This window comes from Parus major, chromosome 3, assembly GCF_001522545.3.
Source record: "Parus major isolate Abel chromosome 3, Parus_major1.1, whole genome shotgun sequence".
Taxonomy (NCBI): Eukaryota; Metazoa; Chordata; class Aves; order Passeriformes; family Paridae; genus Parus; species Parus major.
Genome location: NC_031770.1, coordinates 51540528 through 51561489, shown reverse-complemented (window position 1 = coordinate 51561489; position 20962 = coordinate 51540528). Strand labels below are relative to the sequence as shown.

At 34.7% G+C, this 20962-nt stretch overlaps 1 protein-coding gene across 5 annotated transcripts in view; it reads right to left on the bottom strand.

The window, feature by feature from the left end:
• Nucleotides 1-1468: 1468 nt before the first annotated feature.
• VTA1 (vesicle trafficking 1) overlaps nt 1469-20962 on the bottom strand; it is a 41987-nt gene continuing 22493 nt past the window's right edge. For 4 of the 5 annotated variants that reach the window (XM_033512720.1, XM_015621739.3, XM_033512719.1 and 1 more), the window contains 3 exons: nt 15459-15632; nt 13569-13649; nt 1469-6478 (listed from right to left, as the gene is read on the bottom strand). In XM_033512720.1, the coding sequence (XP_033368611.1) occupies nt 6333-6478; nt 13569-13649; nt 15459-15632 (401 nt within the window). In that variant the 3' untranslated portion in view covers nt 1469-6332. The remainder of the gene's footprint in view (nt 6479-13568; nt 13650-15458; nt 15633-20962) is intronic. The other variant, XM_033512718.1, reaches the window with a different exon arrangement.

Below are 20962 nucleotides of genomic sequence, written 5' to 3'. Positions count from 1 at the left end.
CATCTGACATAGATGGTGACCTCAACCTAAGTCACTGATACATGAAACGGGATGTGTCTCTAGGCTGAACTCTCCATTTCCATTCTGAAAATAATTTAGAATTTATTGCAATCTCTTTTTCCACCAGCTTTAATCTGTTTTTCAATTCTCATGTTAATCTATTTCCATCCAAGTATTTTTAGAGCCTTATATCAAGCATTACTTCATTTTAAGTAAATTAAGTTAACTGCATTCATTTTCTAAAAACTCAGTGTCCCAAACCAGTCAGGGTTAGCGGGAGAATGAAAGGGCAAGGAGGAAACATACTATATGCTATAATATCCATGGTTTGAACTTCCAAGGCTTTTGTTCACCATCTGAAGTAAACTCTTGCTTATTTAGGTTAAAATAGCAGGTCTAAAGTTGATCACAGCTTTTATTTTAAAATACAATTGTTTAACACTATGAAGGATTCTTATTGCTGCATTTATACTTATTTCAGTATTGTGGAATGGAGGTTTTGACCTCTGATAAATTGAACATTTTATGATTTGCATTAAATGCTACTACTTTATATATTCCTGCCTGTCATTTACAACTACAAATATTTTTGCATCTCAAATCTTCTAATTTCTGCCCATTGTTCCCTAAATTACCCTACCAAGTTGGTTTTTTTTTTCCATTTCTTCTGGTAGTAGGCTGAGCTTGGTGGGATACTAGGTGCCCACCAAGCCACTCTACAACTCCCCTTCCTAGCAGGACAGGGGAGAGAAAACAAGATGGAAAACAACTAGGTGGTTAAGGCAAAAAAACCAATACAAACCCAAACTTTCTCATCTGGCCTAAAAATTCTATTTATTATGGGAACTTATTACAATGATCAGTCCTCCTCTCATTACTTGTTTTACTTAATTACAGACTTACAAAAATCCTGACTATATTAATAGGCGTTAAATGTAAATCATCCTATTTTACAGATGACTCTAATTGAGGCAAAGGAAAGTTTACAATTGCATCAACTGCTTAGCTGGAGGTCTCCAAACTTCTACAAATTAGTTTGTTGGGCTCTTAGTTGTGCAACAGCTGTAGAGTTAATGTAAATTTCCATATACCCTTCTTTAGTTCTTATAGTCATACTGCTGCCAAAGAGACTCTGAAGCTCTTCAAAGAAGGGAAGTATAATCACTACCTCTTTCTTTACAGCACATACCAGCTAAAACCCAGACCAGATAATCTTCACAAATTACCTGAGAATGCCTGAACATGCGGGCTATCACTCAGACTTAGCTTTGTTATAAACTACAGCAACCTCCTCCCAGCTGTGGGAACACCACAGATTGAATACAGACACTGAAAATAGAGGCAAATCAAAACAGGAAGGAAAGCACAAGATCAGTAGATAGCATTTTAAGGCAGACAGATCTCCGTAGCTCTCTGCAGATAACTTACAGTAGTAGTTCTCAGGCAGTAACTTATGCAATCTCCCAAGTTCTGCACATCAAGTAAATTTTATTTATTTAATTAATATGACATATTTAATCAGCATAGATTCTTAGTATGGACGGTTCTACTCTCTTCCTTCAAAGTGCTGTCAATTGTATTTTTTTGCTTCCCTTTTATAGCTAGACTTCAGATTCTGCGATCATTTTGTCAACTGTGTTAACTTTCTCCTGTGCTTTACCTTTCCCCTGTGCTGGGAATCACATTTGTTCTGGTCTGCATTAAAAAAAAATAAATAAATCATGTTTTTTTTTCCCTGTCATTCCCATCCTTTCCGTCTCTCTCATCCCCCTGTAATCTTCTGCTTTAAGATCCAGCATTTTTTCTCAGCACTTCCAAGGTTCTAAAGAAATCAGACAGCTCTAACCTCATTCCAGTCACTGTCCTGCTCCCATTCCATGAGGGATTTTAAGTATTTCTTCTGCAATCACTTTTGTCCCACTCTCATTCTGTGGAGAATGCAATTTCATTTTCTCCCCTGGCATACGTCTTCCCTCTTTCAAGTTTGTTTTCAATGCTCTTATAAATAAATTTCCTATTCTGAGATCATTTAGGGCATTACAACAGTGTCTATAATCAGACTTTTCCAATACTCTTGTAAGCCAAGGAGAGCTCTGCTGGCAGCCCTAATACTCTTTTCTTGATTGATAGTGAAATATCTAATGGAAAATCATGTTTTGTTCAGTTCTCTTGTTACTACAGCTGTACACTGAAAGGTGATGATGCAGTAAGAAAAAAGTATTGCTCCTTTTCCCAACAAACTTGGTTAAAATTCCAGTGTTTAAAAATAAATACTGAGGTGATTGTGAAAAACAGCTGCTGTCAGTACCAGGATGCATTGGTGGTTTAGAAACTTGGCATCAAAGTCTAGGTTTTCCTAGTCGAGATATCCTGGCTCAGGCTCTTAATTCCATAAACCGCATGACAAAGGATATTGTAAAAGTACGCAAGAATTACACTTTTTAAGCACGGGCACTTTCCAATCTGAATCAAAACATTAGCACAAAGACTTTACAATAACAGAAACTACATTTGATCCTTTATAAATTTAATGTCCTCTGAATTTGTGTTCGCATTCAGTTTGTACTGGGCTCCTATTTTACAGTTGACATGAAAAAGAAGAAAACCAAGGACCATTCATCTGGAATACCACACAATTAAATGCTAACTTTTGGCCCTGTGCTAGTACATTTAAAACCTCATGTTAAAATCAACATTTGTCAGCAGTATCTATATATTTGTAACTGACATTTTTCCAATACTTGTAAACAAGGTAACTATTTTTTTTTAAAGGCATTCCTACAGCTCCCCATTGAATTTATATATATTGTATTATACATGCACTGATGTGTCTGCACACAAACCACCTCCACCCCCCAATTCTGCTTCAAGCAGGAAGTTTCTCTGCTGTTAGTTTCTTGCAGGTCAGTACTATATAGTCTCAAATATTACTGTCACAATCACATTCTGGAATGTGATCATACTTCAGTGCTTCTGAAATTTCACTTACACTTACAAAGTCAAGTGAAAAAAAAAGATTTCACTTACAAAGAAAGTGTATTATTCCACCCAAAATTACTTCAAAAATTTGATAACATTGCCTCCAGTATTAGTAAACCAAATGAATTTGAAAAAATCTTCACCATTTCTTAAGGGATGACCTCCTCTGCAATACACTTTTTAAAGACTTCTGTAGGAATCCTGAAGTATAATATGGGACTTTCCCTGGAAAGAAATGAAAATACAAAGAACTGCAAAAACATAAAGCCTTTTAAGTAACGAACACTGAACAGATTGCCTAAAATTCTAGCTTAACTAAGTAGCAAAACTGAACATGGAAAACCTGATAAAAATCTGACAGATGTCTCCTTCTCTTTTCTTAAGAAAGATTTAGGAGATTGAGAATTCACCATCCAAAGGAGAATGGCCAACGAGTATGTAGGTGGCAGTGAGACTGAAAAGGAGTGGTTAACTGCAGCATGGAACAAAATCAGCACTCTCCCTTAATACTGTACTTGTTTGTCTGGGGAAGCAGTTGAGAAGAAGCTGTGTGTTGGTACTTTATCACTCAGAACAGCTGTAAAATGAATCAGTCAACACTTAAAAGCTCACACAACATTTAACAATGTGGCCATAAATTTCAGTGCTTGTCACAAATTCCAATTTGGCATAGTTATAGCCAATGTACCTACATTCTCCTGACAATTTCAAATATGTACACCTTTTCAACTGTTCTGCAACAGTGGTTTGTACTTTTGTGCTATCTGCTGTATTTAAAGCTCTCCCAGAGGCTACACTTAATGGAATGGAAATGCTTTGCTATAATTTACTTTAGGCATCAGTTTAGATGATAAATATTCCATCTGTTCCATCAAAAAACCATCAGCTTAAAGATGAGGTTTAAAACAGTCTTATGAGCTGTTACAAAACTTCTCAATTAAGAAGTAAATGATTACAGCAAAATAATTTTATGCAAAATAATAGGCTATATCAGGTATTGTGGTCTGAAGGTTAGTATTAGGATATGTTCCACTTCACATTCAATTTTATATAATAAATCTTCTAAATACTAATTTATTTTCAGAAAGAATGTCTTGCTAGCTTCTCTAAGAAATTCTTAAACTTATGTCTTAGCATTTTCATCTCCATCCCCCTCAGGAACACTAATTTCTTTCTAGGCAGAGTAAAGTTAACAGATGTGCAAATGGTCGTTCAAGCAAATTGCTTATGAATTTTGCATTGCTTATCGCTTTTTTACTGATGATTCCATGGTTTCCTAGAGGAATCAAGAGGTACAATATAATCGTGGCCAACAGAAAATATTTTATATGCTTTAAGAAATACTTACATTTTCACTTTCAAGCGTAGTTACGTATTCCATTTCAGATCATTCAATCACAAAAAACCCAACAACTTTAACTTAAAAGCCACAAATCAATATGTTACATCATAGCTTACTTATTTTTGCATGTAACACAAAAGCCCCAAAGTTCTTTTTACTATTTTATAAATAGAAATAGGAAAACTGCATTTCTTCCTACGAGTTCAGGGGACTGAAGCTGGTTTTAAAATACAGTAGTATGATCTTGAAATGAAAGAAACTTCTGACTATTTTATAGCAATGCTGCATGTACTTTATGGCAATGCTACAGTGTAAACCAACAATTATATATGTGGAAGACGTTGCAGTAATTCAGTTTGATACTGAAGTGAGAGGTCTATCTTGTGTGCAACACTGTACAAAATACAGACTTACTGCTCAGGCCTCTACAGCATTACTGTCCAAAAAGTTTCAGATAGTTTTATTCTAAATTTCCCCAAACAATTAAAGTAATGACTGACATTAAAGAAACAACTCCCCAAGTCACTGTCCAGATTAGCATGCATATCAGAAAGCAACATAAAAAGTATCATATTTTATCTCAGTCAACTGAATTTTATCTAGTCAACAGAAGTGCTTAAGCATACATTTTTAAGTTTCATATTACCTGTTTCAAATCTGCTGTCAAAGACACTACACACTTTAAAGGATACAACCAGCTAAACTTTAATGCATGCTTGTTTGGTTTTCTTTTCCTCATCTTTTTGCTTTGAATTTAACACTTATTTTAGTCACTCCAAAGCAGTGCAGCTATAAGTAACATGGATTTGATCTGGCAGCTTGGAAAGACAGAGATCAGATAAAATATCATTACTACATATATCAAACATGCTTTATGGTGTACTCAATTATTATGTCACGCCAGTTAAAAGACTGTGTATTTGTTCTTTTACATAGCATGGGGGGATTTTTAACAATCAAGAGTTCTGTAATTGCAGTTGTAGACCTCATAAAGACTCAAAATCCAGTTTTGAAGAGATTTTAATTAAATCCCAAGTCCAAAAAGTCTTCACAACAAAGCAGGCAGGAAAAATGTTAGTTGGAAATACAAAGCTCTATGACACTAATACCAGAGACAAACCTATAGGGTTTTAATGGCTGAAGAACAAGCTTTTTTCCAGCCTCTTAAAAAGATGGAACAGGTTTGTTCTTTCAGTAAGCCTTCCTGAAAGTTCAAATTATTTAGAATCTCTGCTTCCAGTTTCGGGATCATTGTTGATAAATATTAGTATTTTCTCTTAATTAACCATACATATACAAAATTTTAAGTGTTCACACAGAAGGAGCAAGAACCAATAATCGAGAATACATATAGTAGTCCATATACCGGTGGGGGACTAGATTGCAACACCATCAAAATTACTCCCTCTGAAGTATCAAGAAATGTTTTTCCCAGCACATTTTCAAATTAAATATGAAGGTCCTCAAGACTCCCTCAGCTTAGACTTCAGTCTCAGATAATACAAATACCCAAAAAAATTACATATAGAAAAGCCCTTCCAAGTGTGGACCTGTCAGCCTTTTCACATGCTCTCGTTTCAGGAGGAAAGCACTAATCTTAGTTACCATTTTAAAGCTATTATACCTATAAAATAATTGTTTGCAATAATAAACATGAGTAAGAATTTTAACAGAACATCCTAATTCTCAAGTTTTTTACAGTTAGCATTTTCCAATTCCGATAAACCAAATATTGCAAGACGAATTCTAACTCCTGAGTGGTGCTCACAGTACTTTCTTCAATACTTTGCATACAACGAGCTACTGCATTCATGTTTCAAGCTCCACGGTCTGTAAAATGAAAACAGAGATTCCAACTGTACCAGAAATTGCTAATCTGACAGTGAAACAGTGGTTTCATTGTCATGAGTGATGGGATTGAGAATTTCTGTGTAACTCCACTTCCTTAACAGGTACAGTAACAAAGTGTTAGTTCTTTAGGCAAAAGACGAGAATCTGTTGGATTAAAGCTTCATTCTCTGCCTGTAATCAGTAACTTGAGGGCCTTCTGTAGATTCTGCACAGCAGTGCTCACATCTTCATACTGCAATGCACTGCCAGCATATTTGCAATATTTTTGAGCTCTGGCAAAGTCCTCTGGAGTCAAGCGGACTTCTCCTGCAAAAACATAAGTATTACAAAGTTACTACAAAGGAAATCTGATTTAAGCATCCTTTCTTACGATTTTTATGTTTTACTTATGTTTGTGGTAATATTATGAAAACCAGGCTAATATTTATCATAGTATTGCAAAGACCAAGCTACAATACTTCCTCTGTTCAGTTCTCTTTTTCTTTCCAATCATATAAAGCTTAACTTCTTTGCTATTGAAAAATGTAAGGACCTTTCTAAACACTGGTATTTGCATGACCCAGTGCCTTTCAAAAGTAATCCAATACCTTTGAGAAAGACCTGCTCTTCATCTAAGAAAGCAAAAGAGAGCTGTTACATGACATTAAGTTAGCTGTAATCATGTTACAACCTACAAGAGACAACGACAGTGCTTTTGTGTTTACAGCATAATTACTCTGCTTTCCTCAGGAATAATACATTGTTAGAAAATGTTCGTTCTCAACTGGAATAACTTTTCTGAATGTAGAAGCATTTCTCACTGGTATGTTTTCACACATTTTGTTTCTGTTTTTCAAAATAATTTTTATGTTTCCAATTTTATGTAAAATGTAAGAAAACAAGATTGATGTCATAAAATGTGCCTGTTTTTGTAACACTGTAGAACAAAAAATATTCCCATAATATAGTATAAGCCTACTGTTACTTATTAATCAGAGTATTTTCTTGATGTACTTAAAACTTTAGGAATTCTGTAGCACTCAAACACATGCATTCAGTCTTAGAGAAGGCATAGTAGAGACTTATGCCCCAACTGGCAGAAGATTTTATGTGAATAGTATCACTGATGTGGGTGTAAAATAAAGCACAGCTGTATTACTGTACCTCCTTCCACCCACATATTCACTGCAAGTTTTAAGGCCAATCCCATGCTAACCCAATAATCAAAAAATGGACAAATTGTAAAACCTTTACTCAGATTCTTTCAAAACAACTTAACTTGTAAATGATAGATATTTATGGGCACAGATAAATAATTATATAAAACACTAAAGATTATGTATATATATTTGATAATTTTCCATACAGTATGGTATAAGCAATAGATTTCACAGATTAAGAGAAAATGCACTTTTAAATGCACCACACATTTTACATAAAATTTAGTTAAACGAAGATTTAGCTTTCTAAGTACATTTTACTTTTAAGCAACAACATGAACATACTTATAGCCATTTTTATGGCACAATTTCAATCAGCTGGATCCTTTCAAAATAGAACTGTTGTTAGCAATACTGTGAGAATGTTTACTAAAGAATCTCTATTCTTATCAAAAAAATGTCTATTATATTTGCTTTTCCTTTCCCCAATCTTACTATTTAAGAACAGCTTTTGAACAAATAGAAAAGAAAACCTGGGAATATTAAAAGCTAGACTGGTCTGCTGGTTTTCAAAACAATCCTACCCAAATAAAAAGCAGAAAGGTAAACACTCTGAAGATTAATTTTATCAATTTTTAAAATATACTCTAGAACTCTACTAGTTTTCCTTTTAATAACAAAATATAACCATTGAGGGACATAAAAACTTGATGGGCTTATTATCATTGTAATGTATATTAATTTCACACTTAATAAGTGAAGCCATATTAAATACCTTAAAATACATACACATGTGAGTAAATACACAAGGGAGTGCATAAATACAGGCACACACCTTGAGTATTTTGTAATCTCAATAAAGTCACAGACTAAAAGCAGCTGGGGTCAATCTGAGACCACATTACTGAACATCTTTAAGAAATTAAAAAGACTAAGTTCCCCTCAAAGTAGCTTTATGCTATGATGCCAAAAGAAACTACAAAATCATTCTTTAAAAACTGGCCAAGGCATCAGTCCAGTATTCAACTAATTTATTGGAAGCAAGCCTAAATTCATCCGTCTAATCTTATTTTTACAGTATGAGCTCTATTAATGTTTTGCTGGCATAAAGCCTTATTTATTATGAAATCTACCTCAGATGCTATTATGACGAAACTTAAGGGAAAAAAAATAATAATTTTAAATTTATAAACCAAAGTTTGAACAGTAAGAGGGTTGATCTTTTGATGTGCTCAGTAGCCTGAGCTCCTATTGAAGTCAACACCTCACGATGGAAAAGCAAAATAGAAACAAACCAGCTCTGTGTTCTGAAGTTTTACAAATAATGTACAACTTAACTGTAATGACTATACTTACATCAAAGGTATAACCACAAAAATTAGTAACCGACTTTGATTTACATATTCTAAGGGTTAAGCAGTTTTGGAGGAAGGGCCCTGGGGGTCCTGGTGGACACCGATTTGCCCATGTGCCAACAATCCACCCTTATGGCAGAGAGTGACAATGGCACCCTGCGCTGCACTGGGAAAAGCACTGCCAGCAGGTGGATGGAAGTGATCCTCTCCCTTCCAGTCACATCTGGAGTGCCATGTCCAGTTCTGGGCTTCTCAGCACAAGACAGATGGACTGACATCCTGGAGACAGTCCAGCAAAGGGCCACAAACATGACTAAAGAGAATGGAGCACCTCTCATACGAGAAGCAGCCAAGAAAGCTGGAACTGTTCAGCCTAGAGAAGAGAGCTCAGGGAGATCTTGATATCAAGTATATAAACATCTGAAGGAAGGGAGAGTATTAAAAGAACAGAGATAGTTTTTTTCTGTGATGCCCAGTGACAAGAACAAAAGCTGAAACACAGGAGGGTCCTGTCTGAACATCAGGAAACAGTTTTTACTCTGAGGGTGACCAAGCTCTGGGACAGGTTGCCCAGAGAGGTTGTGGTATCTGTCCCTGGAGAGATTCAAAACTTATTTTTTGAATTAGCAGTGACATTTTATCTCAAACTTCTTCAGTGCAGGAAATAAAACCATAAGAAGACTGCAGGGGAAAGGGGGAGACACAAAGGACATGGTCCTGAGTGACTGGTTTTACATGACCTTCCTTGAGCAGAGGGGTTGGACCAGATCATCTGCTGAAGTCCTTTCCAAACTCAAGTATCCAGTGATTTTTGGCTCTAAAAAAGCCCAACAACACTGAGATACAAAAGGTATACTGTATTTATTCTGAAACAAACCTGCTCCCTCTGTTAATCTGAAATTATTAGGACTGTAGTTATATTACTGAAACATGACAGGAAACTGTAACAAGCATTATTAAGTTTAAGAGGAACACAAAGTGAAAATGATTTGACTAGAGCTCCTGGAAATCATTCTGGGGAAAAAACAGTTTTGGAATGAAAGTATTGTGCATTTTACATAAATATATCTGCTTCTCCTTGGAATCCTCCTCTACCTATCACATGTTTCTCCTTTATACCCAAATATAAGGCAGATGATTTATACAAATTGGCATGTAAAAACAGTGATGGAAAAGGTAATAAATGGTTTTTGAAACAAGATAACATTTTTTCCCATTAAATCACTTAAAAGATTTGAAATATAAGCACTCAAGGATTTATTTTTAAGATCATGAAAACACATTTGATGTCAAATTATTAATTCTACTTTGTGTGTAGAATATCAAACATTGTACATACAATTACAATGGACAAATGCTTTCTTTATACTATGCCATCTGTAGAAGGGACCATATGGCAATATAAGAAGATCTAATAAAAACTGTGTAGCTCAATTATGAATGCCTTTAGTGTTAGCAAAATCTAAGGGTAATAATTTTCTTAAGAAAACTACACCAGAGGACTGCACACACACGTACATGAAGTTGTTGCATAACTCTACATTCTCTTATACACACCAACCAATGTTTAAATGTAAAAGCTTTGACACTTTCAAAAGTCAATGTTAAACTTTTAATGTGAAACCTCTTTCCACAGGACAGGACAACTATTGAAAGATTTATGCTAACTAAAAATCAAAGAACACCATTCCTTTAACTTAGTCTTCCTTTCATAAAATATTCTACTCCTCTCACCAAAAGTTTTTCTCACATAACAACATTAATCAAATGGCTTCTCCCATGTTATGGGAAGCAAAGAAAATATATAATTTATCTTTAAAATACACATTTGATCTTACTACAAGAAAGAGTCTTGCAGGAATATGTGGAATATCCTGTTTGGCTATGCCTATACTACCACATTCAACACTGCCAAGGAAGGCGTCTCAGCACTCAAACTCGACTGTCTGCAACGTCAAACTGCTGGAACAGATTCCAGTATGGTTTTGGCCCACGCAAACTAGCACTTTCCCAAACAATTCCTGGGCATGACTTGTGGTCAGAGCAAGCTACAGACCATTCAATATGAGCAGTTGTAACAAGCTACCTCGTTTAGGTTTAAAAGTTTAAAAATATGGATGTGAGAGGTTCTGTGCCAGCTGCTCTCTGTGCCAAATATTCGTAAGCCTGTATAATTTGTTAGCATAGACACAGACATCGTGTCTAAATCATGGGGCAAATGTACCTTGCACAGGATAGCTCTGTGGATCTACTGGATGGAGGGCAGCTCTGATCCCTCCTTTGTGTCCACAGGAAACATCAGTTCCACAGGAACTCAATACACAGCAAGGATCTAGCCCAGATAAGGATACTGCAGCTCAGGAACTGGGGAGAGCTCCTGGCTCCCCCAGTTTTGTACATCCATTAACAGACACAGGCATTTCTCAATCTACTTTTGGGTTAGAGAACAAGGCCATTGTTGGCATAGAAAGGATTCCTCAGCAACACGAGGAGAAGAATGCACAACGGGACAGTGACAGGCAAGGACAAACACTTTCAATTGCTCTCAAGCTTCTTAAATCCACACATGCAAACAAAACTGTCACTGCACCTCTGCTGACACATCCCCTGTGCCCTCTGAGACTCCTGCATAAGTACAGTGTGTTTTCTAAGCTTTCAAACCAACAATCTATATGATGTTTATCATCTCTCTGGGTGCTTTGCAGCACTCCCTCATAAGAATGTAACACTTTGAGCTGTAACAGACCCAAACTTGTAGTGACACAACAGATGTGGAGAGGAGGAATGCAGGCATGCAAATACACAGGTTAGATCAAGTTAAGAAATTTATCATGGTGCTTAGCAAGGGTCTTAATCTCTTAATTAAACAGTATTACCTATCAGGCATTCTCATAAACCTACTTAATTCCTATTTATTTATGTACTTACTAAACCAGGTTATCTCAGGTAGGTGGTAAGAGGGAGCAATGCACTGATACTATTCAGATACTGAATAATGGAATGTCTTACACTTTATAAGAAATTTAAGTTTCAATCAAAATCATAATATTTTTGACAACATTTTGAAATAAACATTCAAACTAAGAAACAATGATTACTGAAATTTTCAGCGTAGTTACAAAAAACCTGGTACAGTGACTGTCTAGAAGATCATGATAAGCTAGTTAAACATGAAAGCTTTGCTTCCAAACACCACAAAATTTGCCTTCCAACTAGCAGTGACTATGGCAAAGCTTAATTAAAGCCTTGAGCCATTTCAGTTGAGGAGCTACCAAAGTCCCCACAGCAGTCCCCAAAACTCAAAAGCTGTTATGAAGTTTAAATGTTACAGCTACAGGTCTGAGGTGCTGTTTTTGGTAAAATGAAATTTTATCAAAAAATGAGATATTAGTGCCAGCTCAGCTGGACAGAGCTTGGTGCCAAGGTAGGTGGGTTAGATCTCTGTATGGGCCATTCACTTCAGAGCTGGGCTCCATCCTTCACCTCAGTTTATCCTGTGATTCTGTGATTACAATAATATGCCAGAAAAACTATAGCACCCATTGTACCTTTTGCTTTTCAGGAGAATACTAAAGGTTAGTATGTCTCTACCAATGGCAAATTTTGCTGGTTTTATGGCATCTTTTATAAAAAGGCTCTCTAATATAATAAAATGGAAATATCCTTACGCGTTCTTTATGCCAGCATGCTAAAACCAAGTTATACAGTGAATTCGTACTATAGCATTCAATTGAAGCAAAACTGCTTTTTCAGCAAAGCTAGTTCAGCACAGACACACTCTTCAACAACATAATAAAGTAACTAAATATTTGTATGTTATAAAATGCAAGAACATACCTAGCTAAACTTTGTAGTCATAACAGGCAATGTTTTACTGTGGTTAGTACTAGAACTTAAAATAGCAATTATGTATAATATTGTATACTAATATATACTACTAGCTGATCCCTGATGAGGAGAAACTGTAGGAGAGAATATGAACAGATTTCGTACCAGGACTTCTAGACCTCCTCCTCACTCAACATCCATGTTATATTGCCAACAAAAATCTGATTATTACAAACAGATGTAATTTATGGGGGTTTTTTTACACTATTTTCTCTACTCCATGGAAAAAAAAATAAATCTTAGAAAACACTTAACTCTTTGTCCGAACATACATGAGTGCTCAAATCGGAATCTAAGATGATTCCAGCTTTATTGTCAGTTACTACTCTTCCACAGGCCATGGTTGCCCTAAGTTTAGCCCCTATGTGTACACTTCAAAGCAGGGAATTTGCAAGCAGACATTAAATATGTAAGATACAGGTTATCAGTGATTTCAACATCAAAGACAGATGATATCTTAGAAGATAAAAGCCTTGATTAAATGTTACATCAAAAAAATATCATCAGCAGTGCCTTACAAATTGTTTCACTTAACACAGGTACTATTTATAGCCAGGAAGCACACCCTATTATTCTGCACAAAAACACAACTTGAATGTTTTATTAATTATTTTATGAAATTAATAAGTAACTTACATGCTGATCCTGTAGAATTAATTTTAAGTAAAGGGAATGTGTATTAATTACAAAAAATATAAATTAAGGCTTTGAATATAGGCTTTGCAAACTATATCAGAATTCACCTGAGAAGCAATAATAAAAATAATAGAAAGCTATACACAATGGTAGGCCATTGGTTCAAAGTAGTCTGACAGACAACACTACATTGTAACAGCTTTCAGAAACTACTAAAACCTTACAACACAATGCTTAGATGTTGTCCATTATTTTTAAAATTCTGGAAGAGCATTCAGATAATAGTGACAGGATTTCTAGAACTTCTTCCTTCGGTCCAGGGGAGACACAGAGGACACAGTATGTCCGTGTACAAATATACAAATGCCATAAGCTTACCTGCAGACTGAGCACTGTAAAGGGAAGGATCAACTAGAGGAATATTCTGTGCAGCAGGCTGAATGGTGTTACTTGTCACTCCTTCAAATCAATGCAAAAAAATGGACTTGGATTATTTTTACTTAATGGCTTTAAAAGTACGCAAAAACCCAGAACAGATACACCTTTTGATTTCCAAATTAAGCAGCTGATAGTGTACTATTTCTGCAACTGTTTAACAAGCAATTTTAATGCTTTGACTTCAAATATGGACGTTTTAGAAAATAAAACAGAAGAATGTACAGACTGTCATACATTTTACCAGTACAGGATTTCATAGAAATTTAATTGCAGGCATTAAAAAAATAAGAAAATACTAGTGCAAGAGACTCTGGTTACCCTGAAGCATTAAGGAAAACTTGCTAAAGAAAAGTGTGAGTAAACTTTTATATTTGAAACTTAAATTCTACATTCTAATACCAGAGGCATATTATTGTACTTTTGAAGCCCAGTGCCAGTCTCTTCACACTTGCAAACTATCTCCTTCCTAATTCCTTTGAAAACAATTAGTGAGAATAAAGAAACTAGCTAAGTTTAAAAGGGAAATAATGGTGCCATAAGAAGAAACATACAGCACCATATGCTGTACCTGCATTCTCATTTTAGGTACACTCATTTGCTTTGATCCAAAACTGTATTTTTGCAGTATGTCCTGAACATAGCATGAAGTTGTTTCTATAACATCTGCTGTCTAGGAAGAGGGTATAATCACTTTTCTAAGTTACATCACCCCATTAAAAGATTGGTGGGGTTTAAACTATGTAATGCACAGAATTCATGTATTCCAACAAGGTATGTACTCTGTAATTTTCAGATCTGGTAAAAAAAAAAAAACAACATATGCTCCCTCTCAGACCCAAAAAAACCCCACCTATCTGAAGGATTTCCCTTTGATAAAGTTGAAAAAAAGAGCATCCTGAACTCTTCATAGGGTGAAGCATTTTTTAAATGAGAAAGTAAAAGAAAAGGAAGGATTGTGTCACAAAAATATCTCGTATGTTCGATAATATAAAAATGTATGTGAACAATAAATGATCACCAGGATTGAAATAAAGAGATTTTAATTTTTTAGTCTTATTTATCATTAATTAATAATTCTACTCTATGATTGTTATAAAAAGGTCCAATAAGGTAAAAAAGTTGCATTCACCAATCACTTAATACTTTTATTTATTTATTTTTAAAATAAATACAGCATCTGGGAATGAACTTGGAATTTTTAAGAACTTGATTTTGGTCCAAAAATTACATGTAATAATAAGAAGGATGTAGAAGTCAATATGTTTAGCCATAGGGACAAAGTTTTCATTAATAATATTGTCTGAAGTCAACGACACCAAAGCACTTGCATGCAAAAGAGGCACAAGCCAAACCAAACCAGTATGAATGGTACATCAGGCATGACTGCTACAAGGCCATAACCATTTCAACAATGTGCTGGATAAGCTTCCACATGAAGAACAGCAGCCTATCTGCACAGGCAAAGTTACATATGAACTGAAGTAATATAATTCCATCTATAAACTGAAAGATTCAAATTGTGCTTTACAGTACAGATGTTGCAATGCAACACCATTTTACTGATTTAAGAGAAGACATAAATTCTGTCTGCAGGAAAAGTCACTTTCTTAGTCCATACATGTCCTCTCTAAAAGTGCTCCCAACTATCATTTACATATTTTTAAAAAATAGTAAAAAATATTTCCAGTGGCATTTTTACAATTTTAGCTTATGAAGATGCTTTTACTACACAATGCTGTGTTATTCTGCTTCATATGTGATGGACTAGAATTTGGGCACAAATTCTTCCCCCAGTAAAGGCATGATTTCTCAGATGTGATTTGGACATACCTGTGTTATGAGGTACTTCAGCTGGAGTGTTGGCTGGTGCATGGGCACCTGGTGGTATATGTATGCCAGTGTAATTACTAGTCGGTATGTTGTTAGCTTCATATGTAGATGATGATGATGGAGTTGTTCCACTATGGGCAGAAGATGACCCTGCTTCTTCCCTTTCAGCATCTGCTAAAATGACACAAAATAGGAATTACTGCAACTATTATGTATAAACACTTGAATACTTTGGCTTTTCTTAAAACCTCCTTTCAAATTTTTATTGCCAAAAAAATTGCGACCACAGAGTGTGACATAAAAAAATCAACCCAAACCACATAGGGTTGATTTAAAAAGGTAAAATGCAATATAGCATACAATAAAGATCTAGAAACTCACATATTTCCAAAGATCTCTTCTGTTCAACTTGAAGAACCATTTCCTTACTTGTCTGAATATAAGCTGTCTCATTAGAACAATTTGTTATACCCTCATATTCTGCATCCATAGAAGTTGAACAAGTTACTACAAATAGGCATTACAAATCTATATTTTAATGTATACATGAACTAGAATATGGAAAATTATATTTGCCTTACAAACTCTTCATAAAAGGCTAGACAGTGCCAATTCTTTTATCCCAAATCAAACCACAGATAAACAGGAACCAAGAGGAGCTTTGAGAAAGTAATATCAAACAAGAAACTAATGCAGCTTAGCCAAGTCATATTTGCATCTAGAACAGCTAGAATACATAATGAGCTATAAGAACAATAAGGTTCAATATATCCCACAACATGTACAAAGAACATACACATTTTTCAATCTAGTCATATTCTTAAGTTTCTGGTCTACTTTATTTACTATTACTCTAAAGGCTAAGGATCCAGTCAATTCAGAATGTATGGTTGATTCCTGCTCTTTCATTTGAATTCAGATCAGTTTAAAACAACTAATTTTCATTTACTGTGTATGTGTTCACCTGTATCCATGGTGTCAGATGGAACAAGCACTGTTTTGGGAATTACTTATTTAACAGCCAGTGCTTGAAAGCAAACAATAAAATACAGGAGGACAAAACTTGTATGTGTGTAGAGCTGGCAAATGAGATATTTCTTAAGAAATCCACATTCACCTTCAACATCATAAGACTATGTGTTCTGCAAACACTTCCACTGCTTCCATAATTAAATGGTCTATTATTAAAAATATTACTATTATAAATATCAGAATTGTTTCCCATGTAAGTCCCTCTTCCTCCCAGAAAAAAATTCACATCCTACCTTAATGAAAAATGCCTATTTTTCTAATTTGCAATACAATTTACTAAAAAAAAGGCTATAAAGCAGAGTAATATCAAGTATAGTTATTAGGGCATTTTTAGTGGACTGTAATAAACATGCTCTGGTTTCATGGCACAATTTCTGACACATGTAGATGAAAACCTGACAGGTTTCTGGAAGACAAAGAATATTTTAAGGTGCCAGATTTTTCTTTTGCTGTATTTTTTGTTAGTAACTCATACTGCAATATTGCATAGCTAAAATGGATGGAAATAAAATTAATGTCTGAAAACTGGCAAAAAGAAGGTGAGATGCAAGAATAAATGTGGCATAACTTTTAAGTAACATGGTAATGATAGGAAACCATTGTTTGAATGCTGTCTATTCCACTGGTTTTGTTGTTAACTACAAAAAAAAAATAAAAAATAAAAGTTTCAGAAAATAAAATGAACAAAAATAGAGGCTTACTATACATAAAATGAACAAAATAGTTACACACAACACTCATCATACAGTCTGAAGGTGAGGCTACTGAATATTACTTGGAGCACTGTTACCAATAATTTACAGCTTGGTCAAATTTTAGCCATAAAGTTGGATTATCCAAACTGGGGTCTGCTTGAAATTAGGATTTTGGGAAAGCTGTTGTAAAAATTACTAAGCAACTTTTGAGAATGAGGCAGTGAGAGAAAACATGCTTCCACTGTGCTTAGTATCTCAGTTATGAGAAATTACCTGTATATTCATGCCCATATTTAATCTGTTAATGCATTTATTCCTTTATTCTGCCCCTTGCACCTTCCTGTTGCCCTAATCTGGATCTCAAGGCACATTCTGATTTTCTTCTCTGCACTAGGATTACAACCTCATATACTTGTGTCCCTCTGGCACTGCTCCCATTTTCTCCCCAAGCCATTCCCAGTTTCAGCTTCCAACTTCCTCATTGCATAGCTCAGGGTCTCTACTTACTCCTGTAACAATGCAATGCTGTGGGCAACACTGGCCACAGAAGACACGAACTCAAAGGGTTAAAGTCTGGCAATGATAAAAACAACCAAAAAAAGTGTTTGAAGTGCTCACCACCCATAGTAACAGTGCCTGCAAGAGGCAAATTCACAAATAGGCAATCTTTTTAATCAGGTGTATGTATCAAAAGATTAAGCTCTTTTCTGAGCTTGCTTTGATTTGCTCATTGTGCAATTGGCCAATGTTAAAATTGTATTAAACATAAAAGTAATTTTGTTTAAGTTAACTCTTAGGTTTTTAAAGTGCCCAAATATAAAAGCATTGTAACTATTCTTCCTGCAAAGCAAATATTTAAAATATTCTTTATCCAAGACTAAAGTATTAAAAAAATTTTAAGATACCCACTCTCAATATTTGTGAATAGTTTTTAACAGTAGAGCCAGATAAAAGGATTTCAGGCTGCTATAAAAGAACATTTAAGTCAACAGAGGTTTTAAATTCTATGGTTAGAATGTCTGTAAGTAAAAAAAAAAAAAAAAAAAAATCTTTCCCAGGGAATAGGAAAGAATTCTGGAAAATTATTTTCTCATTCTGCAGCAATAACCTAGAATTCAAAGTTCCTTACAATTTGCTAAAAGATGCTAAAGCTAGGCTGTGAAACAACGATACAATTGTTTTACACTTAACTTCAGCTCCAGCTGAAATTGTTTTACATTTCATTTCAGCTCTTGTCTTGGAACCACATCAGCTTTTGTGCTTGAATCCCAGCCTAATGAATTCAGAAGATCTTTAAATTTTCTGCAGAGCTACAGTATACCCAGACAACCTGTTTGTGTTTTTTAAAAATTATTTATTTACTGAAGGCAAGCCTTTGTGAAATAATCACCCCAGCCCCATAACCAACCATCCAAAGACACTTTTATATAAACAGAGGATTCTCAAGGCTTAATGGTATTCCCTTTCCTAATGCAAGCAAGCATCGATCATGACTTAATTTCAGCAGCTCAGTCCACCAAATATGAAATCAGCAATTTTTTTAAGGAGTTCAGACTCCTCCAGTTCTCTGGAATCCTACTGTTAATGAGTTCAGAGAATTATAATCTATCAATTTAATTTTTTGTCCTTTGTCTCATTCTGTGCTGTTTCTCTTTTGCTTGAGATGTTGCTAAAAGATCCACAATGTAAGGTTCTATTTGAACACTACTTCTAAAAAACAAATGATCATATATTTTTTTCCACTCCATTGAGAAATGAATTCAAAAATCCATCAACTTTTCCCACACTGTTCTTTTTACTAGTTGGAACTATTAAGGTTTTCTGAAATTCTGTAATAGAAATGTAGCCTACATATTATATATTGCAATGAACATGATTACATTTAATGTATTTACTATGGCTATAGAATGGCTATTTAGGAACTTCTTTCTTATTTTCATTTTTTTTCCATTAGCGTAAAATTTTCTTGGATGACCTAGGGCTAATGCTAAGTAACCTTTATGTGTACTCTAGGACTTGTATTCCAACTGCATTAATAAATTAAGCATGTAATTTTAAGGTTTCCATGGTGGCATCCTGACAAAAGCATCCATAAATCCAACAGCAGAACTGCATAAAGCATGCCTATGTTACTGTAAAAACATCTCCAAGAGTTACAGTATGGTTTTCAAGAATCACAAAAAAAATAGCACTTTGGAAAAAAATGGTAATTTGTCAAGCTACAGAGACCTAGTTTCACTCTGTTTAAACAGACTTTTTCCACATGCTAGGGAAGGAAGAAAATGAGCAAGCAGAAAGGAATGGGGAAGGTCCAGTCGTACATTCAAACAATACTGCTTTTCTTCTTAAGATGCACAAAGAGGAACTGAAACTCTTTTGTACTGATTCTTCTCATAAAAATTAATTTGCATAAAATTTTTGTCTTGATTATGTGAAACATTATGGACACCTACATTATGGAGCTAACTGTAAAAAATACTGTCAGCATAAAAAAACATCAACATGTATTTTTCATTTTAATTTCTCAGAAAATTAGGAGTGCGAGAAATAATCTCTCTACATGAAATACAATTCAACAACAAAATAAACAAACAAGAAATACTGCCAAGCTATAGCTCTTGCAGGCTTCCTATTAAAAGGGATATTAAAATTTTGATTCACTCAGCATTTTGTCCCTTTTAAGCTGTATGTAGACATAACCTGGTAATGAAAGCAAAAGTCTTCACCAATTCCCATTACCACCTGTAATGAACTGCAACGAATACCAAGGATTTGAGGAAAGCCTCAATTCTGCTTTCCTTCCTACAACAGTTTCTTTTGTACTCTTGAGCAAGTTAGTTACCTCTGTGCATTAATAAAATGAAGAAAGATCCTATTTGTTGCTTTTGAGAAATAATTAGCTTCTCAAAGTTGCACACATGGGTTTTTAGCAAAAGCTTTGTAATGTTTATTTAGAAATTCTATTTTTGCAGTTGTTTAAAATTCATAGTTCGCTTCACATACTCAGGTCAGCTTTACCACACTATGAGCCAGACCACTAAAAGAGCACTCATTTAAAGCTGAAAATATTTAACTGAGCTATTCATTGCATTCAATGTAACAGGAGATTTTTCTATCATGTTACATTCTCTATTAAATCCCCATTCTGGTGTAATTTGACAAAGATGAGGTGATGTCTGCAGTTGGGGTTGCATCATAAGAATCTCTTGCTACAGTTACATGGGCAGTTAAGAAAACTGCTTTGGAAAAGACTGTATGTTGAAGAAGAAATTAGTTTGCTAATGCTTTGCTTCCAATACAGCTGTGCCTAGACTGGAGCACATTTCAGCAGTTAAGATACCCATTGCAGTGTTGAAGTCTGTAGGGTGCCTTTAGGATAGGAAGACATAATAACAAGAATAAATATGTAGCTTGGAAACAGAACTATCATACTCTGTGTTTGTTCACAAATATTTGAATTTACTTATGTTGCAGTATTTCTGTACTAATATAGAGTACTAATATATAAACAGTGTTTTATTCAGGAAACTGGAAATAAATTATATTTGGCACCAAAGCTCTTAGACACTATAAAGATAATAAACTGAAATAGAGGTTTGGTACACATACTTCAAAAAAAAAAAAATCATGATAGTATCCTTTCTTTTTTTTAATATAACACTGTATAGGACTTATAAATTACAATGTGGAGATGCATCAAAATGTGAGACTGCATGATGAAAAGATTGAGAGCCAGAAGAGAAACTAGTTTTCTAATGTTTTGACATGTTTAAAACA